This window comes from Pogoniulus pusillus, chromosome 12, assembly GCF_015220805.1.
Source record: "Pogoniulus pusillus isolate bPogPus1 chromosome 12, bPogPus1.pri, whole genome shotgun sequence".
Classification (NCBI taxonomy): Eukaryota; Metazoa; Chordata; class Aves; order Piciformes; family Lybiidae; genus Pogoniulus; species Pogoniulus pusillus.
The window spans coordinates 11136428-11156437 of record NC_087275.1 but is presented as its reverse complement, the minus strand read 5'-3'; the positions used below and the strand labels follow the sequence as shown (position 1 = coordinate 11156437).

At 44.2% G+C, this 20010-nt stretch overlaps 1 protein-coding gene across 2 annotated transcripts in view; it reads right to left on the bottom strand.

Annotated features, from left to right (window-relative positions):
• CXADR (CXADR Ig-like cell adhesion molecule) overlaps positions 1 to 18671 on the bottom strand; it is a 39533-nt gene extending 20862 nt beyond the window's left edge. For both annotated transcript variants that reach the window (XM_064152332.1, XM_064152331.1), the window contains exon 1: positions 18519 to 18671. In XM_064152332.1, coding sequence (XP_064008402.1) covers positions 18519 to 18573 — 55 coding nt within the window. In that variant the 5' untranslated portion in view covers positions 18574 to 18671. The remainder of the gene's footprint in view (positions 1 to 18518) is intronic.
• Positions 18672 to 20010: the final 1339 nt, after the last annotated feature.

Genomic DNA, 20010 nt, shown 5'->3' with positions numbered 1-20010 from the left:
GGAAACACAGTCCCATCCTTTTGATTGATCATGGACTGTCCTGGAACAGGGTGAAGCTCCACAGCATTTGCAGTGAGAAATCTTCTATGTACCACAAGGTGACCCCATTTTGAATGAGAATGGGCAGTGAATGATGCATGATGCATTTTGTTTGATGTCAATTGCTGCTGGGCATGACACTGATGGTATAGAATAAGGGACTGAGAATGTCGAGTTGAGTTGAATTTGCTGGTGTATTCAATACCATGCTGACATCATGCCAACTTCAACATGCCGGCTGAAACCAAGTATCACGGGGCTCGAAGTTCAGATCATAATGGGAGGCTGCCTTGTTTCAGTTCCTGCTTCTCATTTCAGGGTGTTGGTCTTTTCTGTCAGGTAGGCTGTGGGCTGGGGAGGTGAGGGGAGGTGACTGGCTTCTGGTGATGCTTCTGCTTTTCACAGCTCTTTTTCTGCAAACAAGCTAAGGTGTTTGTGTATCATACAGATCATTAAGCTTTATTTATCTCAACCCAGAGGAAGTTGGGGTGTTGTGTTACTTTCCCTGCCAGCTGTGTGTAGAGGGGCTTGCAAGAGCAGGCTGCGTCAAGCCAGGACACTTCAGCTTCTCTGCTGTATAGAGAAGTGCAAGTAGATTTCTGTGGTAAATCAGACTCCAACAACTATCCTTACCTTACTAAAATTCTGCTCTGCATCAAGTCTTTGGATTCTCCTTATGATGTCAAAACAAAGGGACCCTTAACAGCCATTAAGCAAAAGCAAAGTAATTTAGAAAGCAACTTGCATACTAAATTCTAGGTAAAAACTGCAAACATACAGTCACAGTATTATTTCGCATGACATTACCTTCATTCCAGAACACAAAAACCCTGGAGAAAACCCACACAAAACCAGCAAAACAAAACACCAAAAGCACAAGAAGAAAACCCAACACAACCACAAACAAGCCCAAGAGCTCACCAACAGAAACCACACCCACCAAGAAACATCAACAGGAGGTACTGTTACAGTTTAAGACTAGGGTCGTAAGTGTAAACAAAAGTTTCACAGAGAATTCTGGAAAGAATTCAGGAAGATGAACAAAATATAAGATACGTTTATCCCATTTCATAGGTCCAAACTTCTTAAAAAGGTCATTTTATTAGTGAAATATATTACAGTGTTTTCCTTAAGTTCGGTCAGCTTTGTAGAAACCAAGACATTGTTACTACTAGTCATCATCTCTAGGAATGGGTGGATCAGAGTATTATTCATGTGTCCATAAAGCACAGCAACAAAGAACATAAATTCCTAATCTACTTTTCAGTGACTTCCATACTCATCTGTTCCTCTCTCCTCCACTGTCTCATTAGGGAATTGTCATACAATATTCTCATGTCCAAATTCAATTTCTGCATTTTTTCATGTTACTCCACTGAAGAAGGGAGATGGGATGTGAAGTTTAGTGATCAATGATAAAATACATTATGATGTTACTTCCTTAAAAGCCTCAAATCTATATCCGGGAAATTAAAAGCTCTCATTCTGAAGTTGAAAGTCAATCACTGTGCTCTGTGACAGCATCTCCAATAACTGTTACTTTCCCATTTAAAGTTCTGCAACAGCAGACAATCGCAGAACACACATTTGCTTCCTCTCCCTGTGAGGGGACAAACTGAAGATTTTACAAATCATTCATAAATTCAAGTAAGAGGAACACAGTGATGTTAGTCTCTTTATGCTGGGTGGTGAGTAACAATTCGTACTTTGGATGTGGTAGGACACATTTGTACTATGGAGAAGTATAAAACCTTCAATTTTTAAGTGTGTTGATTTTTGGATGACTTTCCTGAAAACACAGGACTTATACAATCAATTTTTTTTTCTTCCTCTTCTGCAATTTCAAACAAATTGAAAAGCAGTGCAACCAGAAGTCCCTGAAGTAATTTATTTGTTTTGACATTGCTAAGAAGCATTACATTCTTCAGCTATCGCTTGCCTCTTCGTTGCCAGACAACTCCATTTGAGTGTAATCTCCAAGTGGATGTAACACAAATAGTTTCTCATCTGAACAGTAGAACACCAAGAAAGAAACACTGGGAATACAAAAGAAAAATCATGTTGAAAGCCAGAAGTACTACATTTCAGAGACACGCTCCTGGAAAACGCGGCTCCAACAGTCCTGCCTATCACACGGCAGTTGGCTTAAAGTGCTTTAAAAGCCACAAATAGCAACACTTCAGTCTCGGCTTCTACCACAGCAGTCTTTTCTGTGATCCAAAATATGACCCAACTAGTAACCAGAAGCCACATAAAAGTGAAACCCAACAGCCTAAAATGACTTGCCAGAAATGTCTCTCACATAGAAGACTGTTAACAAAAATTGAAACTTCTGAAGTCTGAGGATATGTGACTGCATGTAAACATTTCACTGGAAGGTGAAGCAGTTAAAGCTAGCTCTCAACAATCACTCCTGCATCTGAAGCTTGCAGCAGATAAGCAGAGGTACACGAGCCAGCAGTGTGCTCAGGTGGCCAAGAAAGTCAACAGCATCCTGGCCTGGATCAGGAATAGTGTGGCCAGCAGGAGTAGAGAAGTGATCATACCTCTGTACTCACGTACTGGTGAGGCTATACCTCAAGTACTGTGTTCAGTTTTGGGCTACTCAGTAGAAGAGCATGGAGTTGCTGGAGCGTGTCCAGAGAAGTTGACAAAGATGGTGAGGAGCCTAGAGCACAAGTCTTATGAAGAGTGGTTGAGGGAACTGAGATTGTTTAGTATAGAGAAGAGTAGGTTGAGGTGAAACCTCAATGCTCTCTACAACTACCTGAAAGGAGATTGTAGTAAGGTGCAGGTTGCTTCCTTCTCCCTAATCATGCCAGGGGAGGTTTAGATTGGCTGTAATGTTTCCCTTCTTCCAGTCACCAGGGACTACACTTGACTGCCATGACTTTTCAAATGTCATGGAGAGCAGATCAGCAGCCTATTTCCTCAAGACACTGGGATGCATCTCAACACACTTCATAGACTTTCATATGTTCAGGTTCCTCAGGTGGTCACAGACCTCATCTTCACTTAGTGGGAAGGATTTTGTCCCTCTGGTCCCCTATTCTGGTCATTCAACTTAGAATGTGCAAAGAGAGATTGCTAATGAAGACTGAGGCAAAAAAATAAATAGAAAAAAAACCACAATCAAGAACCTCAGCCTTCTCCTTGTCTGTTGTTGCTAAACTGGCATTCTTGCTCATCAAGGGAGTATGTTTTCCTTAACTTCTCTTTTCTGGTTGACATACCTGCAAAAGCCTTTCTTACTATTCTTTGCATCCCTTGTCAAGTTCAACTCCAGCCACCCCCTGGCCTTCCTGACTTCACCCCTACACAACTGGGCAGCATCCCTACACTCTTACCAAGACACCTGCCACCACTCATTTTATTCCACATTACGAAACTTAAAACTGAATGCTCAGAATACACCATAGCTCTTGACCTTTTACCTTCTTCCCATATGAGCTTTTATAAGGAATAATGCTTACTATCCTGCATAAAGAAATGGTACTTCACTCTTCTCTGTTACAAAAGTTCACTCTTCTCTGCCCCAGCTGTGTATGGCATGTGTTCTTGCAAAATATTTGGAGGAGGATGATACACACTCATTTTTCACCTGCTTCCTCTCTACACAAAACTGCAGTATTGTCAACTGATGCCGAAAGTCTCTGTGACACAGGCTGCTTCTAATGAAGTAACTGGATTAAAAGCTGCTTTTGCAAAATTAAAACCAATATTAGGCAGAACAAACAATTTTAACATTTTTTACAGCATCCAAGAGATAAGTCACATCAACATAAGATGACCACATGCTGCAGAGTTTCTCTGTACTGTTTTGGCACGATTTATTGTAAGTGACTGTACCACACACTGAGTCCTAGTTTTACCAGTGAAACCCCCAAAAGCCCAGAAAAGCCTAGTTTCAATTTTGGGTTCTCAGTTTCCAGCATCTTACCTCCAACAGTAAAGCCCTATTACAGTTGTAACTTTCAGAAACTTGAGCCCAAAACACTATGCAGCTTCGGTGCATCTAGTTTCCTGCACAGGGTCATAAACCCTCCAACTTCTGGCATGTATCATCATACTGCAAAATACTCTGAAAACACTGTATCCCTGGTCCAGATGACATCTGTCACAGATAAAAGCAGAGTTAGCTTCTCTTCTGTTTCTATAGGAGTTACATGAGACTTCAGAAATTCAGGATGAGTAACCTGACGATAGTGAAAAGAGCAAATTCCAGTTTTTCAGACAAGTGTAGTCATACTTATTTTCTCAACTTCACTGTTTATCCATAGGACACATGACATGGAACACCTCAACAGTAATCTTTGACTTGCTAAGCACTAAAGGAATAATTTTTAAACATAAAGGACACAAGTATAATAGAAGGATGAAAAAAGATCATTGCCTTCCATTTAGAAAGTAAATTTAATGGATTTAGGGATGCAAGAATAAAATGGTAAAATTATCTTTTACAGCCAAAGTACACAGATATTCTCATCAAGTCTTTCAGAATAGAATCTACAAAATATCTATTGGACCAATATACATCCTGTTACTTTAGTCCTGCACCTTGTTACCAAAGAATACCTGACCTTTGCAACCATCTCACTTGAGGTAAGAACAAGAAAGAGATGAAGGAAAGGAAGATGCAAGCACTAGGGAACAAACTACCAAAAGCTGAATAATCATGCGAGAGGGAATAAAAGAAGAAAAAAATGGTACAGCATTACTGCACCTGAATCTATAGTGGATATGCATGCAAAAAGCAGGTTTGACTTTAGTTTGTAATAATTATTGGCAAATAATTCAGATTTTTAGGATAATCTACTGCTCATAAAGGCAAATTGCAAAGCATTTTCCAATAAAAAAAGTACTGTCTTCATAGTGTCAAAGCAGTGAATGTTTAATATGCTCTGCAGATCACATTTTTCCCATGCTTCACACTTATCACACAACACTATGATACATATTTCATAGTAGAGAGCAGTAAGGAGAAGAAAAGAAAAAACAAACAAATGCACTCCCCCCCAATAAAAAAAACAGACAACCAACAAAAAAAACAAACCCTACCACCTAAACCCCACACCATCTTATTAAAACAATGAAGCATTTCCAAAACTACTGGCATTAGCATACTACATATTCCTCCACTTAAACTTCAAAAAAGGCCCAATCCAAACAGATTAGAGAGAAAAAAAGACAGTCACACCTGCATTTCATACTTCCATGGATAGTGCTCTCTAAGCTAATCACAGCCAAAGACCTTAGTGAAGTCCTTCTACTATGCAAAAAAGGAACCGTTTACAGTATCAAAGTAGAGTCAGATCAGGAATAAAAGAACTCACCTAGAAAATAAGGCATCTAGCTCCCAGTCTGTGCTCCAAACATTGTCTTCTCCTTCCTAATCTATTTAGTCTCAGACTAAACACAAAAATAGTTGAAGAAGATAAATCTACAGAACATTTTCTAGAGAAAATAGACTACGTTTTATACAGCCATTTACTGTTAGTACAGCACGATTTTATGTGTCTTTCAGCTGCCTTATCAACAGCAGAATAAAACTGAGTGACCAAAACTCTCAGAGCATGTAGCTAGAAGACCTCTGTTCATGAAGGAATGTTCTGCCATAAGCTACAAAAACAAGAACAATGAAAGAGCTGAAGTACTTAAAGCAAAATACGGAAAAAAAACCCTAAACCTGCTTGCCACAGAAGCCTAGCAAAGTTCTACTACCTGAAGAGTCAATTCTCCTGTTGAAAGGTCTCAAAACAGTAGGCTTCTATTTCCAAACTTCAGTTCCCCTGAGCAGCCACGTGGGCAAGTATGGCTCTCCTGAGCTGTATTTACTGTGCAAAGTCTCCTAGGTGTATTTACCCTTATGTAGATATTACTTCTTCAGATAATGGATGCACTCTCCCTGCCTGTTTCTGATTTTTTTACTCTGCTTCCCTAGCTAAAGAGAAACTAAGTCACACATTCCTTTCTGCTCAACACAAACACTGAAATCTAGCTAAGTGCAAAAACTAAAGTTCTGCAGAAATCATAAGCCTAGAGTGGCAAAATAGATCAAAAGGACCTATTCCAATTCAGAATGCCACAAACACCACCTTAAAGTGGTCTGCTCTGAACTAAAGCAAAAGCTGAAGCAGTCCTGCATTTGATTTAGCCTGAAAATCATGACAAAATACATGAATTCAACAATAACTGTTAAGCTACCAAATATCTACCACAGTTCTCCTGAATTCATAAATCCTGTATCAAATCACCCAAATGGAAAAAAAAAACCAACAACAAAAACAAAAACAAAACAAACCACAACACTCAACAATCAGAAACAGGCTAAGCACAGCTCTTCAAAAGAAAAAGGAGAAACAAACACCACAACCATGTTTTCAGTCTAGATGTCCTCAGCATTAAATGAACAACCATAATTCACATGTTGCATACCCATGCCCCTGTTTAAATTACACTGCACAGTTAAGTTATAAGATACTCATCCTCCCAATTTAATAAGAGAATTCTTAAGACTCATAAGTGGAGCTACAAATAACTCCAATCCTGCACAAGCTTAATTTCCCAACTACAATCCATTGAGATCAACTAAAATAATTATGCAACTAAGAAAACCTGAAAATAACAGGCTAAAGTTTTATTGGTCTTTTACTTAATTTCCTCAACAATTTTCACTTCTTCCCTGACATGCCCTTTGCCTTTACATTCTATCCAACATCTCTTTCCTTTTACAACTGTCCTTGTGCTCCTCACTGTTTGGCACATTCTTGAAGTTTTTTTGTTGTTAAACCCAAAGCCACCAGCTGAGTATCCTAGCAACTGCAGCGGTTGATGACCTTACTCAAGAGGGACATGCCTATCAAGTGGAGAGAGGGAACATTTGTATCTCGTTACCAAAGAAAAGGATATGCTTTTGGGGGAGGGCAACATAAAGGGAAAATATTGAGATTAATCTTGATTTTAAGCACAGGAACGCTGCTCAGACCAACATCTACAGAATCTCACTACCAGTTCTGAGTTCCAGTGCTTAGTCACATATGACCCAGCACTACCTAATTCAAGCTGCATTATCACGGAAACTACAACTAGAGCACTTTCTTTTTGCTGAGGTCCTGCCCTGCCATCCTCAGGTTTCATCCCATCATCACCCTTTATGCCATTATAACACTTTATGCAAAAAGGCAGAAACCCAGAGCAAAGAGTGGACAAAAAGAACAAAGATTTTGCTGAAAATTGACATTGCACATGAAGTTTTGCTTTTTCTTTTGTGGTAGGGTTCTCCAAACTCCCACTCTCCAAGCACAAGGCCCATCGCAGAAGCACAAAGACAGACACAAAAGAAGTTGTGTGGTTGTCCCAGCCTTGATAAGGGTTTGATTACACTCGGAATGCTCCATCCACAGAGAGCAATTTCACCCTACACCTCCACCGACCAGCGCTGCTCTCAGCTCTAAGTGGTGTTGCATAGCCAGGAAGCAGCTTGAACTGAACTCACCCAACAGGAAAACAACACAGTCCAGAAGAGATTTATTCCTTTGTTTCAGCTGGGCTGACACAGCTGCACAGTGCTGCTCTGAGAAGGGAGGGAAGAAGACACCTACCAGCATCACTGGTAGTAGCAACAACCGTGATGGACACATGAAGATACACCAGATTTAACCATATCACATCTGTAAGGTGGCTTCAGACGACACTTAAGAACCATTAAGGAACCACCTAGAAATAGTAGTAAGTGTAAAACGAAATGAGGGCCAACAAAGACTCTTTTCAAACAAAGGACAGGGAAAAAAAATCAGAACTGAAATCCTGACAACTTAATTCACACAAAAGCCCATTTCACCTCTACCAGTTCTACTTCAACTGCGTGGGCTGCTTTTGCTTTCAGTCCTGTAAGTCCCCATTACATTGCCTGGTTCGGCAAGAGAGCAGGACCCAGGCTAGCTCAGCTGAAACGCGCTTTCTCGCAGCCTTTTTTCTCCTCTTTTCTTGAGGCTCTCTCGCTCTGAGGAGCCCAGAGGGAGGCAGGGAGCGGCAAGCAGGCGCTAAGTGCTCGCAGGAAGGTGAGTCAGAGGGCGGTGCCTGGCGAGCGGCACATTTAAACGAGGAGCGGCAGAGGCGAAGCCACAGCCTGGTTCGGCAAGAGAGCAGGACCCAGGCTAGCTCAGCTGAAACGCGCTTTCTCGCAGCCTTTTTTCTCCTCTTTTCTTGAGGCTCTCTCGCTCTGAGGAGCCCAGAGGGAGGCAGGGAGCGGCAAGCAGGCGCTAAGTGCTCGCAGGAAGGTGAGTCAGAGGGCGGTGCCTGGCGAGCGGCACATTTAAACGAGGAGCGGCAGAGGCGAAGCTAGTTGTCTCTGCTGAGCCCAGCGCGCGCCGCTGGTAAAAAAAAAAAAAAAAAAAAAAAAAAAAAAAAAAACAAAAAAAAAAAAAACCCCACCACAGCTAACAACTCGCAGCGGACCTTCAGGATAGCAGACATGGTTCGAACTAGGTCCAAGCTGTATAATACTTGTAAAACTGTGGGCACCCAAACAGAGCCCACCTGTAGGAGTGCAGGCGTCCAGACGTCTGGATGTGAGGAGTGCTGGAGCCTGGCACTCGACACAGGCAATGGCTGCATTAGGTGTGAGCAGATTGATTGTCTGCTTACCCTGGTGGCTGAACTCAAGGGAGAGGTGGAACGACTGAAGGCTGAAAGGGAAGGTACAAAAGAGCAACATGCTCTGCAGTCCCCCTTGCCAGAGGGAGACGAACAGAGCAACCAAGAAGAATGGATGCAGGTGCCTGCCAGAAGGGGCAAGGGAAAACCCTTCCAGCCATCTTCACATCCCCAGCTGCCCTTACATAACAGATATAGGGCACTAGAGGTTGAGGATGAGGTGATCCTGGAGCAGGCAGAAGCATCACCAGCTGGGAGGGCAACTCAGTTGCCCCCTCGCATCAGAACAAGTACCCAGAAGAAAAAGAGGAGGGTAATTGTTATTGGTGATTCCCTTCTGCAGGGAACAGAGGGCCCCATATGCCGACCAGACCCCTTCCACAGGGAGGTCTGCTGCCTCCCTGGAGCCCAGGTCAGGGATGTTACCAGGAGGCTGCCTACTGTAGTGCAGCCCTCTGATTACTATCCCTTATTAGTTATACAGGCAGGGAATGATGAGATTAATAACAGAGGGCTAAAAGCTATCAAAAGGGACTTTAAGACACTGGGGAAAGCAGTTGAGGGAGCAGGGGCACAGGTAATCTTTTCATCTATACCCTTAGTCACAGGCTGGAATACAGAGAAGAATAAGAAAGCATATTTGATGAACAAGTGGCTCAGAGGTTGGTGCATCCAACATAACTTTGGATTCTTTGATATTGGGGAACTTCATCTTGCCACAGGTCTGCAATCAGCAGATGGGACACAACTATCACAGAAGGGGAGAAGGACCCTGGCACATGAGCTGGCTGGGCTTGTTGAGAGGGCTTTAAACTAGAATGGAAGGGGGAGGGGGTTAAACATGACAGCACCAGAGATAAATCAAAGGGAATTGAGGAAGGTAGGCTAGAGCTAGGAGTAAAAGCAGCAGCCCAGCTGAAGTGCATGTACACTAATGCACGCAGTATGGGTAACAAACAAGAGGAGCTGGAAGCTCTGGTGCTGGAGGGAAACTATGATATTGTCGCCATCACTGAAACATGGTGGGATGGCTCACATGATTGGTGTGCTGTAATCAATGGCTACAGACTCTTCAGGAGAGACAGGCAAGGGAGAAAGGGCGGGGGAGTGGCTCTGTATATTAGGGATGCTCTGGATGTCATGGAGGTAGAAATCAGGGATGATCAAGTTGAGTCATTATGGGTGAGACTTAAGGCGAAGGCCAACAAGGCTGATATCCTGGTTGGAGTCTGTTACAGACCACCCAACCAGGAAGAAGAGGTTGATTTATTACTCTTTAAGCAACTGGAGGCTGCCTCAAGATCACCTGCCCTTGTTCTGGTGGGCGACTTTAACCTACCAGACATCTGCTGGGACTTAAACACTGCAGAGAAGAAGCAGTCTAGAAGGTTTCTGCAATGTGTGGAAGACAACTTCCTATCCCAGCTGTTACGTGAGCCTACCAGGGGGGCAGCCCTGCTTGACCTGCTGCTCACAAATAGAGAGGGGCTGGTAGGGGATGTGGTGGTTGGAGGCTGCCTGGGGTCCAGTGACCATGAAATTATAGAGTTTTCAATACGTGAAGAAACCAGGAGGGGCATCAACAGAACCTCCACACTGGACTTCCGAAGGGCAGACTTCAGCCTATTTAAGGAACTAATTCAGAAAGTTCCTTGGGAAATAGCCCTTAGAAACAAAGGGGTCCAGGAAGGTTGGACCTGCTTCAAGAAAGAACTCCTGAAGGCACAGGAGCAGGCAGTGCCACTGAGCCGGAAGATGAGCCGACGAGGGAGGCAGCCAGGCTGGATGGGCAGGGAGCTGCTGAAGGAATTAAAGATTAAAAAGAGAGTGTATCACCTTTGGAAAAGAGGGGAGGTGTCCCAGGAGAAGTTCAAGGAGGTTGCTAGGTCTTGTAGAGGAAAAATTAGAGAGGCAAAAGCCCACTTGGAGCTCAGGCTGGCCACAGCTGCCAAGGAAAATAAAAAGTGTTTCTTTAAATATATGAATAGCAAGAGAAGGGCCAAGGACAACCTCCAGTCCTTGTTAGATAGAGAGGGGAATAGAGTGACAAAGGATGAGGAAAAGGCAGAGGTGCTTAACACCTTCTTTGCCTCAATCTTCACTAGTGGGACAGGTTGTCTCCAGGACAGCTGGACTCCTGAAGTGGTGGATGGAGTCAGGGACCAGTACAGTCCCCCTCTAATCCATGAGGAAGCAGTAAGGGATCTGCTAAGTCACTTGGATCCTCACAAGTCCATGGGACCGGATGGGATCCACCCTAGGGTGCTGAGAGAGCTGGCAGCTGAGCTGGCCAAGCCACTCTCCATCATTTATCAGCAGTCCTGGCTCACTGGAGAGGTCCCTGAAGACTGGAAGCTGGCCAATGTGATTCCCATACACAAGAAGGGTCATAAGGAGGAGCCAGAAAACTACAGACCTGTGAGCCTGACCTCAGTGCCAGGCAAGGTCATGGAACAGGTCATCTTGGGTGCCATCACAAAGCACCTACAGGATAGCCAAGGGATCAGGCCCAGCCAGCATGGGTTTAGGAAGGGCAGGTCCTGCCTCACCAACCTGATCTCCTTTTATGATCAGGTTACCCGCCTGGTGAATGTGGGGAAGGCTGTGGATGTAGTCTACTTGGACTTCAGCAAAGCCTTTGACACTGTCTGCCACAAGAAGCTCCTAGCCAAGCTGGCAGCTCATGGTTTGGACAGATTCACTCTGTGCTGGATCAAGAACTGGCTGGATGGCAGAGCTCAGAGAGTGGTGGTGAATGGTGCCACGTCCAGTTGGCAGCCAGTCACAAGTGGTGTTCCCCAAGGATCAGTGCTGGGCCCAGTCCTGTTCAATATCTTTATTGATGATCTGGACGAGGGCATTGAGTCCAGCATCAGTAAGTTTGCAGATGACACCAAGCTAGGAGCAGGTGTTGATCTGTTGGAAGGTAGGAGAGCCCTGCAGAGGGACCTGGACAGGCTGGATGGGTGGGCAGAGGCCAATGAGATGAGATTTAACAAGGCCAAGTGCAGGGTTCTGCACTTTGGCCACAATAACCCCAAGCAGCGCTATAGGCTGGGGACTGAGTGGCTGGAGAGCAGCCAGGAGGAAAGGGACCTGGGGGTACTGATAGATAGTAAGCTGAAGATGAGCCAGCAGTGTGCCCAGGTGGCCAAGAGAGCCAATGGCATCCTGGCCTGCATCAGGAACAGTGTGGCCAGCAGGACAAGGGAGGTTATTCTTCCCCTGTACTCAGCACTGGTCAGGCCACACCTTGAGTACTGTGTCCAGTTCTGGGCCCCTCAATTCAAGAAAGATGTTGAGGTACTGGAACATGTCCAGAGAAGGGCAACAAAGCTGGTGAGGGGCCTGGAACACAAATCCTATGAGGAGAGGTTGAGAGAACTGGGCCTGTTTAGCCTGGAGAAGAGGAGGCTCAGGGGTGATCTTATTACTGTCTACAACTACCTGAAGGGACATTGTAGCCAGGTGGGGGTTGGCCTCTTCTCCCAGTTAACCAGCAATAGAACAAGGGGACACAGTCTCAAGTTGTGCCAGGGTAGGTATAGGCTGGATGTTAGGAAGAAGTTTTTCACAGAGAGAGTGATTTCCCATTGGAATGGGCTGCCCAGGGAGGTGGTGGAGGCACCGTCCCTGGGGGTCTTCAAGAAAAGACTGGATGAGGCACTCAGTGCCATGGTCTAGTTGACTGGCTAGGGCTGGGTGATAGGTTGGACTGGATGATCTTTGAGGTCTCTTCCAACCTGGTTGATTCTATGATTCTATGATTCTACAAACTGATACTGAAAGCTTATGTGCTCATTAAACAATCAAATCACATAATTCCATTTTTTTTTCCTGACAATTTGATGGCATTTAAAAGACAACTGAACCAAACACCTCTTCTGCAGTGTTAATGTGTTAGGCACATCTGTCAGTCAATACATCAGGGAGTTAAGTACAATCAAACACTTAACTGAGCAGACATTATCTTCAGTTGAGTAAAGGGGTATTGGCTCTTCTCAGCTACTGAACAAGCAGTGCTTTTTCCTAGCACATTCAAGTTTGGCAAGAAGATTGAAAATTACGTTGTTCAGTAACACAGGGTTGGTTGCATGCTGTGCTTTTTGTTGTTTGGTTTGAGTTGTTTTGTTGTTGCTGCTTTTTAAAATAAAAGGTGAAGCATCATAATGATAAAAAGAAATGGCTGTCAACCCACGACAGAAAAGAATAAACTCAATAACCCACTCTAAACAACCATAAAGTTAACCAGACATTTAAAAACAAATGGAGATTTAAAATACATATTTTCACATGTCTTAAAAAAATGTGCTTGAAATCTTCTTGTAGCTTATGCCATAATACAACTAAAAGGAAGATCTGAAAATGCAAGATCAGTGAACATGAAATTTCAATTTTCTACATACAAGCTCACTCTGTACAAGTTAAAACAGTTATGAATTTATGAAACTCTCATCTTCCCTTCTATGCACACCAAATATTTCTTGTTGATTAATCATCTTTCTGCTAATTAAGTTCAGATTGTAGCTATAGGGTATTAAAAAAAGAAATCTAGCAGCAAGAGAAACTGCAAAACTTGTGACTATCAAGTACTCAGAGGCTTAACATCAAAGGACATCACAGTACTGGTGAATGACTCCAGCCTATGACGTGTAAGGGTCCAAATCTTGCTTCTCTATTGATTCATAAATTTTGAATATACAATCCAGTAAGCAGGCAACAATAAAATAAACCAAACAACATACATATCCATTTAAGGTTCCTGTCAACTCTTTCACTACAACTCAGTCTTGACCTCATCATACACTAGTAGTAGCAGGTAGTTTTGTACTATACTGAAATTCTGCAATGTGTGGTCATTTATTAATAGAATATTAAACTTCTAAATATAAAAAATCAGGTACGTTTTGAAAAGAGTCTGTGGTCACTGTCGTATATTTAAATGAGCAGAAATATTTCCAGTAACACAGATGCATGAGCAGAATTTTGATGCAGACAAGGTAAGCCACTGTTTCCTGGCTAGTACACTTTGTCAAATACATATAGGGAACTTAAGCCTGTTCATGTTTTTATGCATACAACCTGATCTTGTGGAAGCTTTAAATTAGGAGAAATTTGACTATCACAGGAGTTAAATGATCATTCCTATGCCAGTTTCTTAACTGCTAAACCTGGTATGCTTCATCCATTGTGGAATAGTTGTAACAAATTACAGGATTCAAGTTCTTCTTAAGTGTCTGTTGACAAGAAAAGTGACCTGAAGCTCAGGACTCCTTTCTTGGTATTCCCAGATCTTAATATGTCAAGAAGTATGAAAAGCTTTAACCAGAGACTACTCTGTCAGCTAGTTATGGCTGTGACATCAAGCGCTGTGGTTTGAATTGGCAATCTTGCCTTTACTTTCTGATAAATACAGATTAGTTTTTCATTAATTCAGAACGCTGCTGCAGAGATTATTGTAGCTCTTCCCTTTGGTCTCCTCTGACTACATCTGGCTTCCCCTGTGATGCATCAAATTTCAGGTGCTTCTGTGTTTTCATGTCCAGTGCTTGTCACAGCCTTTTCCAAAGCCAAGTCCGCTTACATAGTTATGAAACTTCTACTCCTGAATGATTTGTGTTAGCTTCTGTTGCTGCTTTTCAAAAAGTGTATTTTCATACGAGCACTTGTATGTTTTGCTATGGATTTCCTTCATGCTTTGAGAAATTCTTTGTAAATATCCTCAAATCTGCCTTAGTGCCACGTACACCTCATTTGCCACTCCTTGGCCCTCTTAAACTGGGGAGCCCAGAACTGGATGCAATATTCCAGATGGGGGCCTCACTGTGGCAGAGTAGAAGGGGAGGAGAAACTCCCTCAACCTGCTGGACACACATTAAAATTTCATGTAAAATATCTTCTGAAGGCTAGATGAATTACCACATATGTAATCACTTTGTCATACCTATAGGAAGATAGATACTAGTCTGGCTACATTAACATTTCATAGTTATTGAAAATTTCTAGTCTGGCATTACACATTTTCAGAAGTTTAACACACAAATGTCATTATCTTGTTTGTTAATCATGAACTACCTGAAGGGGCATTGTAGCCAGGTGGGGGGTGGCCTCTTCTCCCAGGCAACCAGCAATAAAACAAGGCGACAGAGTCTCAAGTTGTGCCAGGGTAGGTATAGGCTGGATATTAGGAAGAAGTTCTTCCCAGAGAGAGTGATCTCCCATTGGAATGGGCTGCCCAGGGAGGTGGTGGAGGCACCGTCCCTGGGGGTCTTCAAGAAAAGACTGGATGAGGCACTTAGTGCCATGGTCTAGCTGATTGGATAGGGCGGGGTGATAGGTTGGACTGGATGATCTTGGAGGTCTCTTCCAACCTGGTTGATTCTATGATTCTATGATCACAGGTTAGTTACCTGTATTTATTCTCAGTCTTCTAAAACCATAAACAAACTTAAATTCCCTCCAAATGCAATATGATTATTTCCTCAACACTGTATAGCCAGGGAAGACGTTATCAATATGTACAGTCTCTCTGATCACAGAATCACAGAAATGTTAAGGTTGGAAAAGACACTCAGGATCATCAAGTGCAACTGAATGCTGTCACAGTATAGGCAAACATGTTATCAGTGCCACTGACAACAAGAGACTATATTGGCTCCTGAGATGTCCAGGAATGTCTGGAAAGTTTAGAATTAATCAAAAAAAAAAAAAAAATCCCCACCCATACACCAGTTTACATATCCATAAGACCTCGTAGAATTATCTGCCACCACTTAACATTACAACCAATCTTTCCTCTGCAAACAAGAATTCTGTATTGTCTTTTGGAAAGCAGTTTAATGTCAGTTCTCAGTATTTTAAGATCTGAAGTACATGTGCTCTATTGTACTAGTCCAGCAATTGCTGATGACAGCTACACAACATGCAGAATTTGCACATTTTGGGAATCTCCAACCACTTCAAATAATTGATCATACGCAGCTACAATACATACCAACAAACCCTTCAAATGACCATCAAGTTCTCGATCACCACAGATCTCAAGTGCAAAGAGAATAATTAACACAATTAGAAGAGCTGTTATGAGCATAGAAATAGCCATTCAAATCTAAATTCATACCAGAAGTCTGCTATACAGCAGGAAGACTGACTTTCACTATGCTAGCCAATTTTGTAGTCATCTTCCAGGTACGCCAATGCAAACAGAAATCGGCACAAGCTATCTATCAGCTGCACAGCCATGTAACATCGAGGTAGTCACTAGAATTAATTCATTACTAATTACAATGAGCAAAAAAGAACTGTTCTAACTACCCTGAAATGCTCAAAGATGAACTCTTCCCTTCCTGCAAGGGAAAGGGAAGCTCACAATTTAGTTATTTATGACTGTGAAATTGACCTTAACAGAGGAATTAAACCCCTGAGCAGAGTTCAGGGACTGCTTAAATCCAAACACTCTCCCATTTCAACATGGCATAACCACACTGCCTGCTGAAGGTGTATTTCTACAGTCAAAATAAGCCTCCTTGGTTATACAAAATCAGTTATTTGGAATTCTCTCTTTTAGTGATAGTGAGATGAAAAAAAATGTTTACTGGGGGCAAAAAAAAAAAAAAAAGTTATGAAAATAGCACATATTGTGAGCCTTCAAATAACATAACTAATTATTCCAGTACCACAGCCCCAAGTGAAGACTTCATCACCTATACAATTCTTCACTGTCAACAGCTTTCACTCAGCAGCATAAAAATTAGCTTCCTCTATGTTTGGTCCATATGGAATAGCACCTTAGTGACATCCATTCCCTCAGTGAAGGAAGTGACGTTCGAGACACAGAAACCTTAATCTTATGGGGAAAAAAAAGCCACACAAGCAAGAGGAATATCAACTCCTATGATATATAGATTATTAAATTATTTGTTGGAAATTTGTTACAAGCATGTGTCTTTCAGAGTACAATCATCTAAAAAACCACACAAAAGACATTACTAATCAAAACACAAACATATTACTTTCTTCACTGTGAAACTGGATCACTTAGTCAAGTTTGAAGCTATCTCTATACTTCAGTTGAGCTAAATAATAAAATCTTGTTCTGGATTTGTATTTTGTCATAATTATTCTGAGCTTTATAGCATTATAATCTTTGATAACCTACCAGTGATCCAGCTCACTTGCAGTATAGATAGATATAATTCCACACACAACGTGGTGGGTTTTTTGCAGCTTTAGTTACATAGAGCATTTCAGTATAAATCTCCATCGCCAACTTTGTCAACTAAGTGCTAGCAACTCACAGTTCTTATATTCTATCTTGCTTCTAATTCTGCTCAGAGAAACACAGTTAACGCAGAACTACTGATATCCTTTCACGCAGGAGATCAGACTTCATCATTCCATTACGGATACAAAATTTTGATCCCATGACTAATTTCCCAAAACAGCAGGGACATAAAGGCAGTGACATTAGGACAGGAAACAAAAATTGGCCTCTTGACACCACCAATACACAATTTACTGTGAACCTGAAGCTACGCAGGTGTTTTGCCATCTTTTGTATTTTCACATATGTTTGGGTCAACTTTAGTGGAAATTTATTTTTGTTTTTCTTTTTTAAGGTAGGTTAGGGTACATTAACATGATTGAGTTTACTGCAGGAATCCAACACCACCTAACGTTCAAAACGAAAAACGTTCGCCTACTTTTTAACAGCCCAGGCACATTTGGTTTGACTGTGACTTTTGGATCTTTTGTTTCTTTGAGCGTATCTACTCCGTTGTTTTCTCTCAGCAAGAAAAACAAAATAAGTATTTTAGATCCATCTCATCCGACTCCTTTCTTCCCCACTCTCAAATTCTCTCATGTTTTCTCCAAAGTTCCACCATGACCATCGAGCTGGGACAATTGGGTTGCAAGGGTTCTCTTGGAAACCACCTGGTCCCTTCCGCCCTCTCGGAACAGAGCCAACCCTGAAGTCTGTTCCAGACGCTGAGTAGATCTCATATATACAGGGCTGGAGTCGAGGTTTTAAATCTATTGGGATTGTGTTGGGTTTTGTGTGCTTGGTTTTTTTGTTCGTTTGCTTTTCTTCCCACTTTGGTGCTCACTCGGCCACACGCCCGCAACGGGAGCCGCTCCCGCCGCCGTCCCGCTGTCCCTGCTCAGACGCGCACGCCGCCGCCCACTCGCCCTGGCGGGGGCAACTATGAACACCCGGAGGCGGGACGCCAGTAGCCACACAGGGCGACTATCACGGCACCGTACCGCCGCCGGGGGCGCCGCAGAAAGCCCATCGCGCACAGACCCCGGCGCCTGAGCAAAAAGGCTTGCCACGGGAGACACATGGAGCCCACGGCATGCCGCGTGGCCCACCGCCACACCGACGGCTGCCCGAAGAGAGACGGACAGAGCCAAGTGGAGAGGATGGAGAAAAGAAGCAAATCGCGGCAGCGGTACCGGCCACTCCGCCGGCGGGTGGCGAACAAAGCCTAGCTCGGCCCCACAATGCGCCCCTGCCGTCAGAGCCCGCCCGAGCACAGCACCTCGGGCGCCGCTACCTCGTCGCAGCGGCAGGCTCACCCTGCGAGTGAAAGGCTGGAGAAGACGGCGCCCCTATCGCCGCCCGGCCACCTTTACCCCTCACACACGCGGAGACGGCCACACGAGCGGAGGTGCTGAGAGGCGCGACGTGCACCTCCTTGGTCTCTGGAGAAGCCGAGAGAACGGCAGACCCCTCCCCAACCCCCGCCGCCTCTTTCTTCCAGCCGCCACGCTCCCTTCCTTTCGGTTGGATTCCCTCTTCTCCACCTGCGCCCGGTACCCACCTGCGGAGCAGAGCAGCACGAAGGACACTCCCAGCAGGAACCGCGGGGGCTCCATGGTGCGCCAGGGGTGGTGGGCAACTGGCAGGAGCAGCTCCGTCCCCGCGACTCCCGGCGGGCAGCTCCCCACCCAGCGCGCACCGCCCAGCAGGTGAATCAGTGACGCCCGTCACTTCCGGCCGGCCCCAGCCCCCACCCTCATGCCGCTTGGCGGCGCCCGCCCCTTGGCACCTGCCACCGCCTCCTCCGCGCCCGGGGCCGGTGCGGAGTCCCTCGGGGCCGCCCGTGGTGCGGCAGCACGTGTCCGCACACCTCAGCGAGGGGTAACCTCAGGCCGCCTGACGGGATGGCCGCAGCCCTCCGCACCTCACCCCGCGGCAGCGGCGCCGCCTGCAGGCGGGGCTCACCCGTACCGGGATCTGCCCCGCCCGCTGGCGCCCGTCGCGCTCCTGCACGGCAGTGGAAGTGGGGTGTTGCGTTGGCCCCAGCACTCAAAACCCCACTTGAGCGAGTGAAGGGTGCCCGCCATAGCTGAAGTGGCGCCCGGTGTGCCAAGGGCGCGGCATGGGCGGGTGCAGGGCAGCCCTCCCGTCGGTGGTTGTGGCCTTTGCTGTTCCTGTGTGCAGCAAGAGAACTCGGCATATCAGTCCCCATAGCAACGCTGTTGTAACATCGCGTGCTTCCCTCACACACAGCGTACGTCTTTGGACTGAAAGATCTGGGATTTAGGGAAAGTGGCGAACAAGACAAAAGGAAGATAAGATCCTCTGCAAAAGGGTGCAGTCAGACTCGTCTGTAGTGTAATGCAGCTGCATGCCACCCAAAATGGCAGCCCCAGCTGCTGACAGGAAAACAGGGCTTGCACTCCATTGTAACGAAACCATCAGTTACGTTCATCTGAAGATAAAGCAGGCTTGGCGAGGTTTATTCTCCATAATGGCGTGCACTCTCTGAATCCATTGCTATGCATGCATTACTATAGTCTTCAATAGCAAAGCTTTTGACTGACATGAATGTGTTTCTGTCGTTACGGTTTATCCTTGTAAAGGCATAAAGTGTACCGAGACTCTCTCCTGTTATGTCCACAACTCAGTCTATACTAAGAAAACATCCTCATAACCAAATATTTACACAAATGCAAAAGCTATGTACTCCAAGTTTTACAGGCCAAACAAATTTTGAAAGAGATTGTGTTACTGTTCATTACTTTTCTTTGATAATAATAATCATTTCTTTGATAATAACATTCAAATACACTTTCTATATGTTTCTGTTCTATCTGTATAAGGCAAGAGTTTAAACATCAAAGTTCCTTCTGCCCCCGTTGAAAATACTAGATCAAATGGCTAGCTACTCAAATGCTTGGCTAAAAAAGGAGGTCTTACACCTTGCATTCCATAAAGGATTCCCAGCAATGAAATCAGCAATGTTTCCATTTCTGTACAGGTGTCTGTCAACATAGCTGGTTACTCTTAGATAAAGCAGCAGCTTTTAC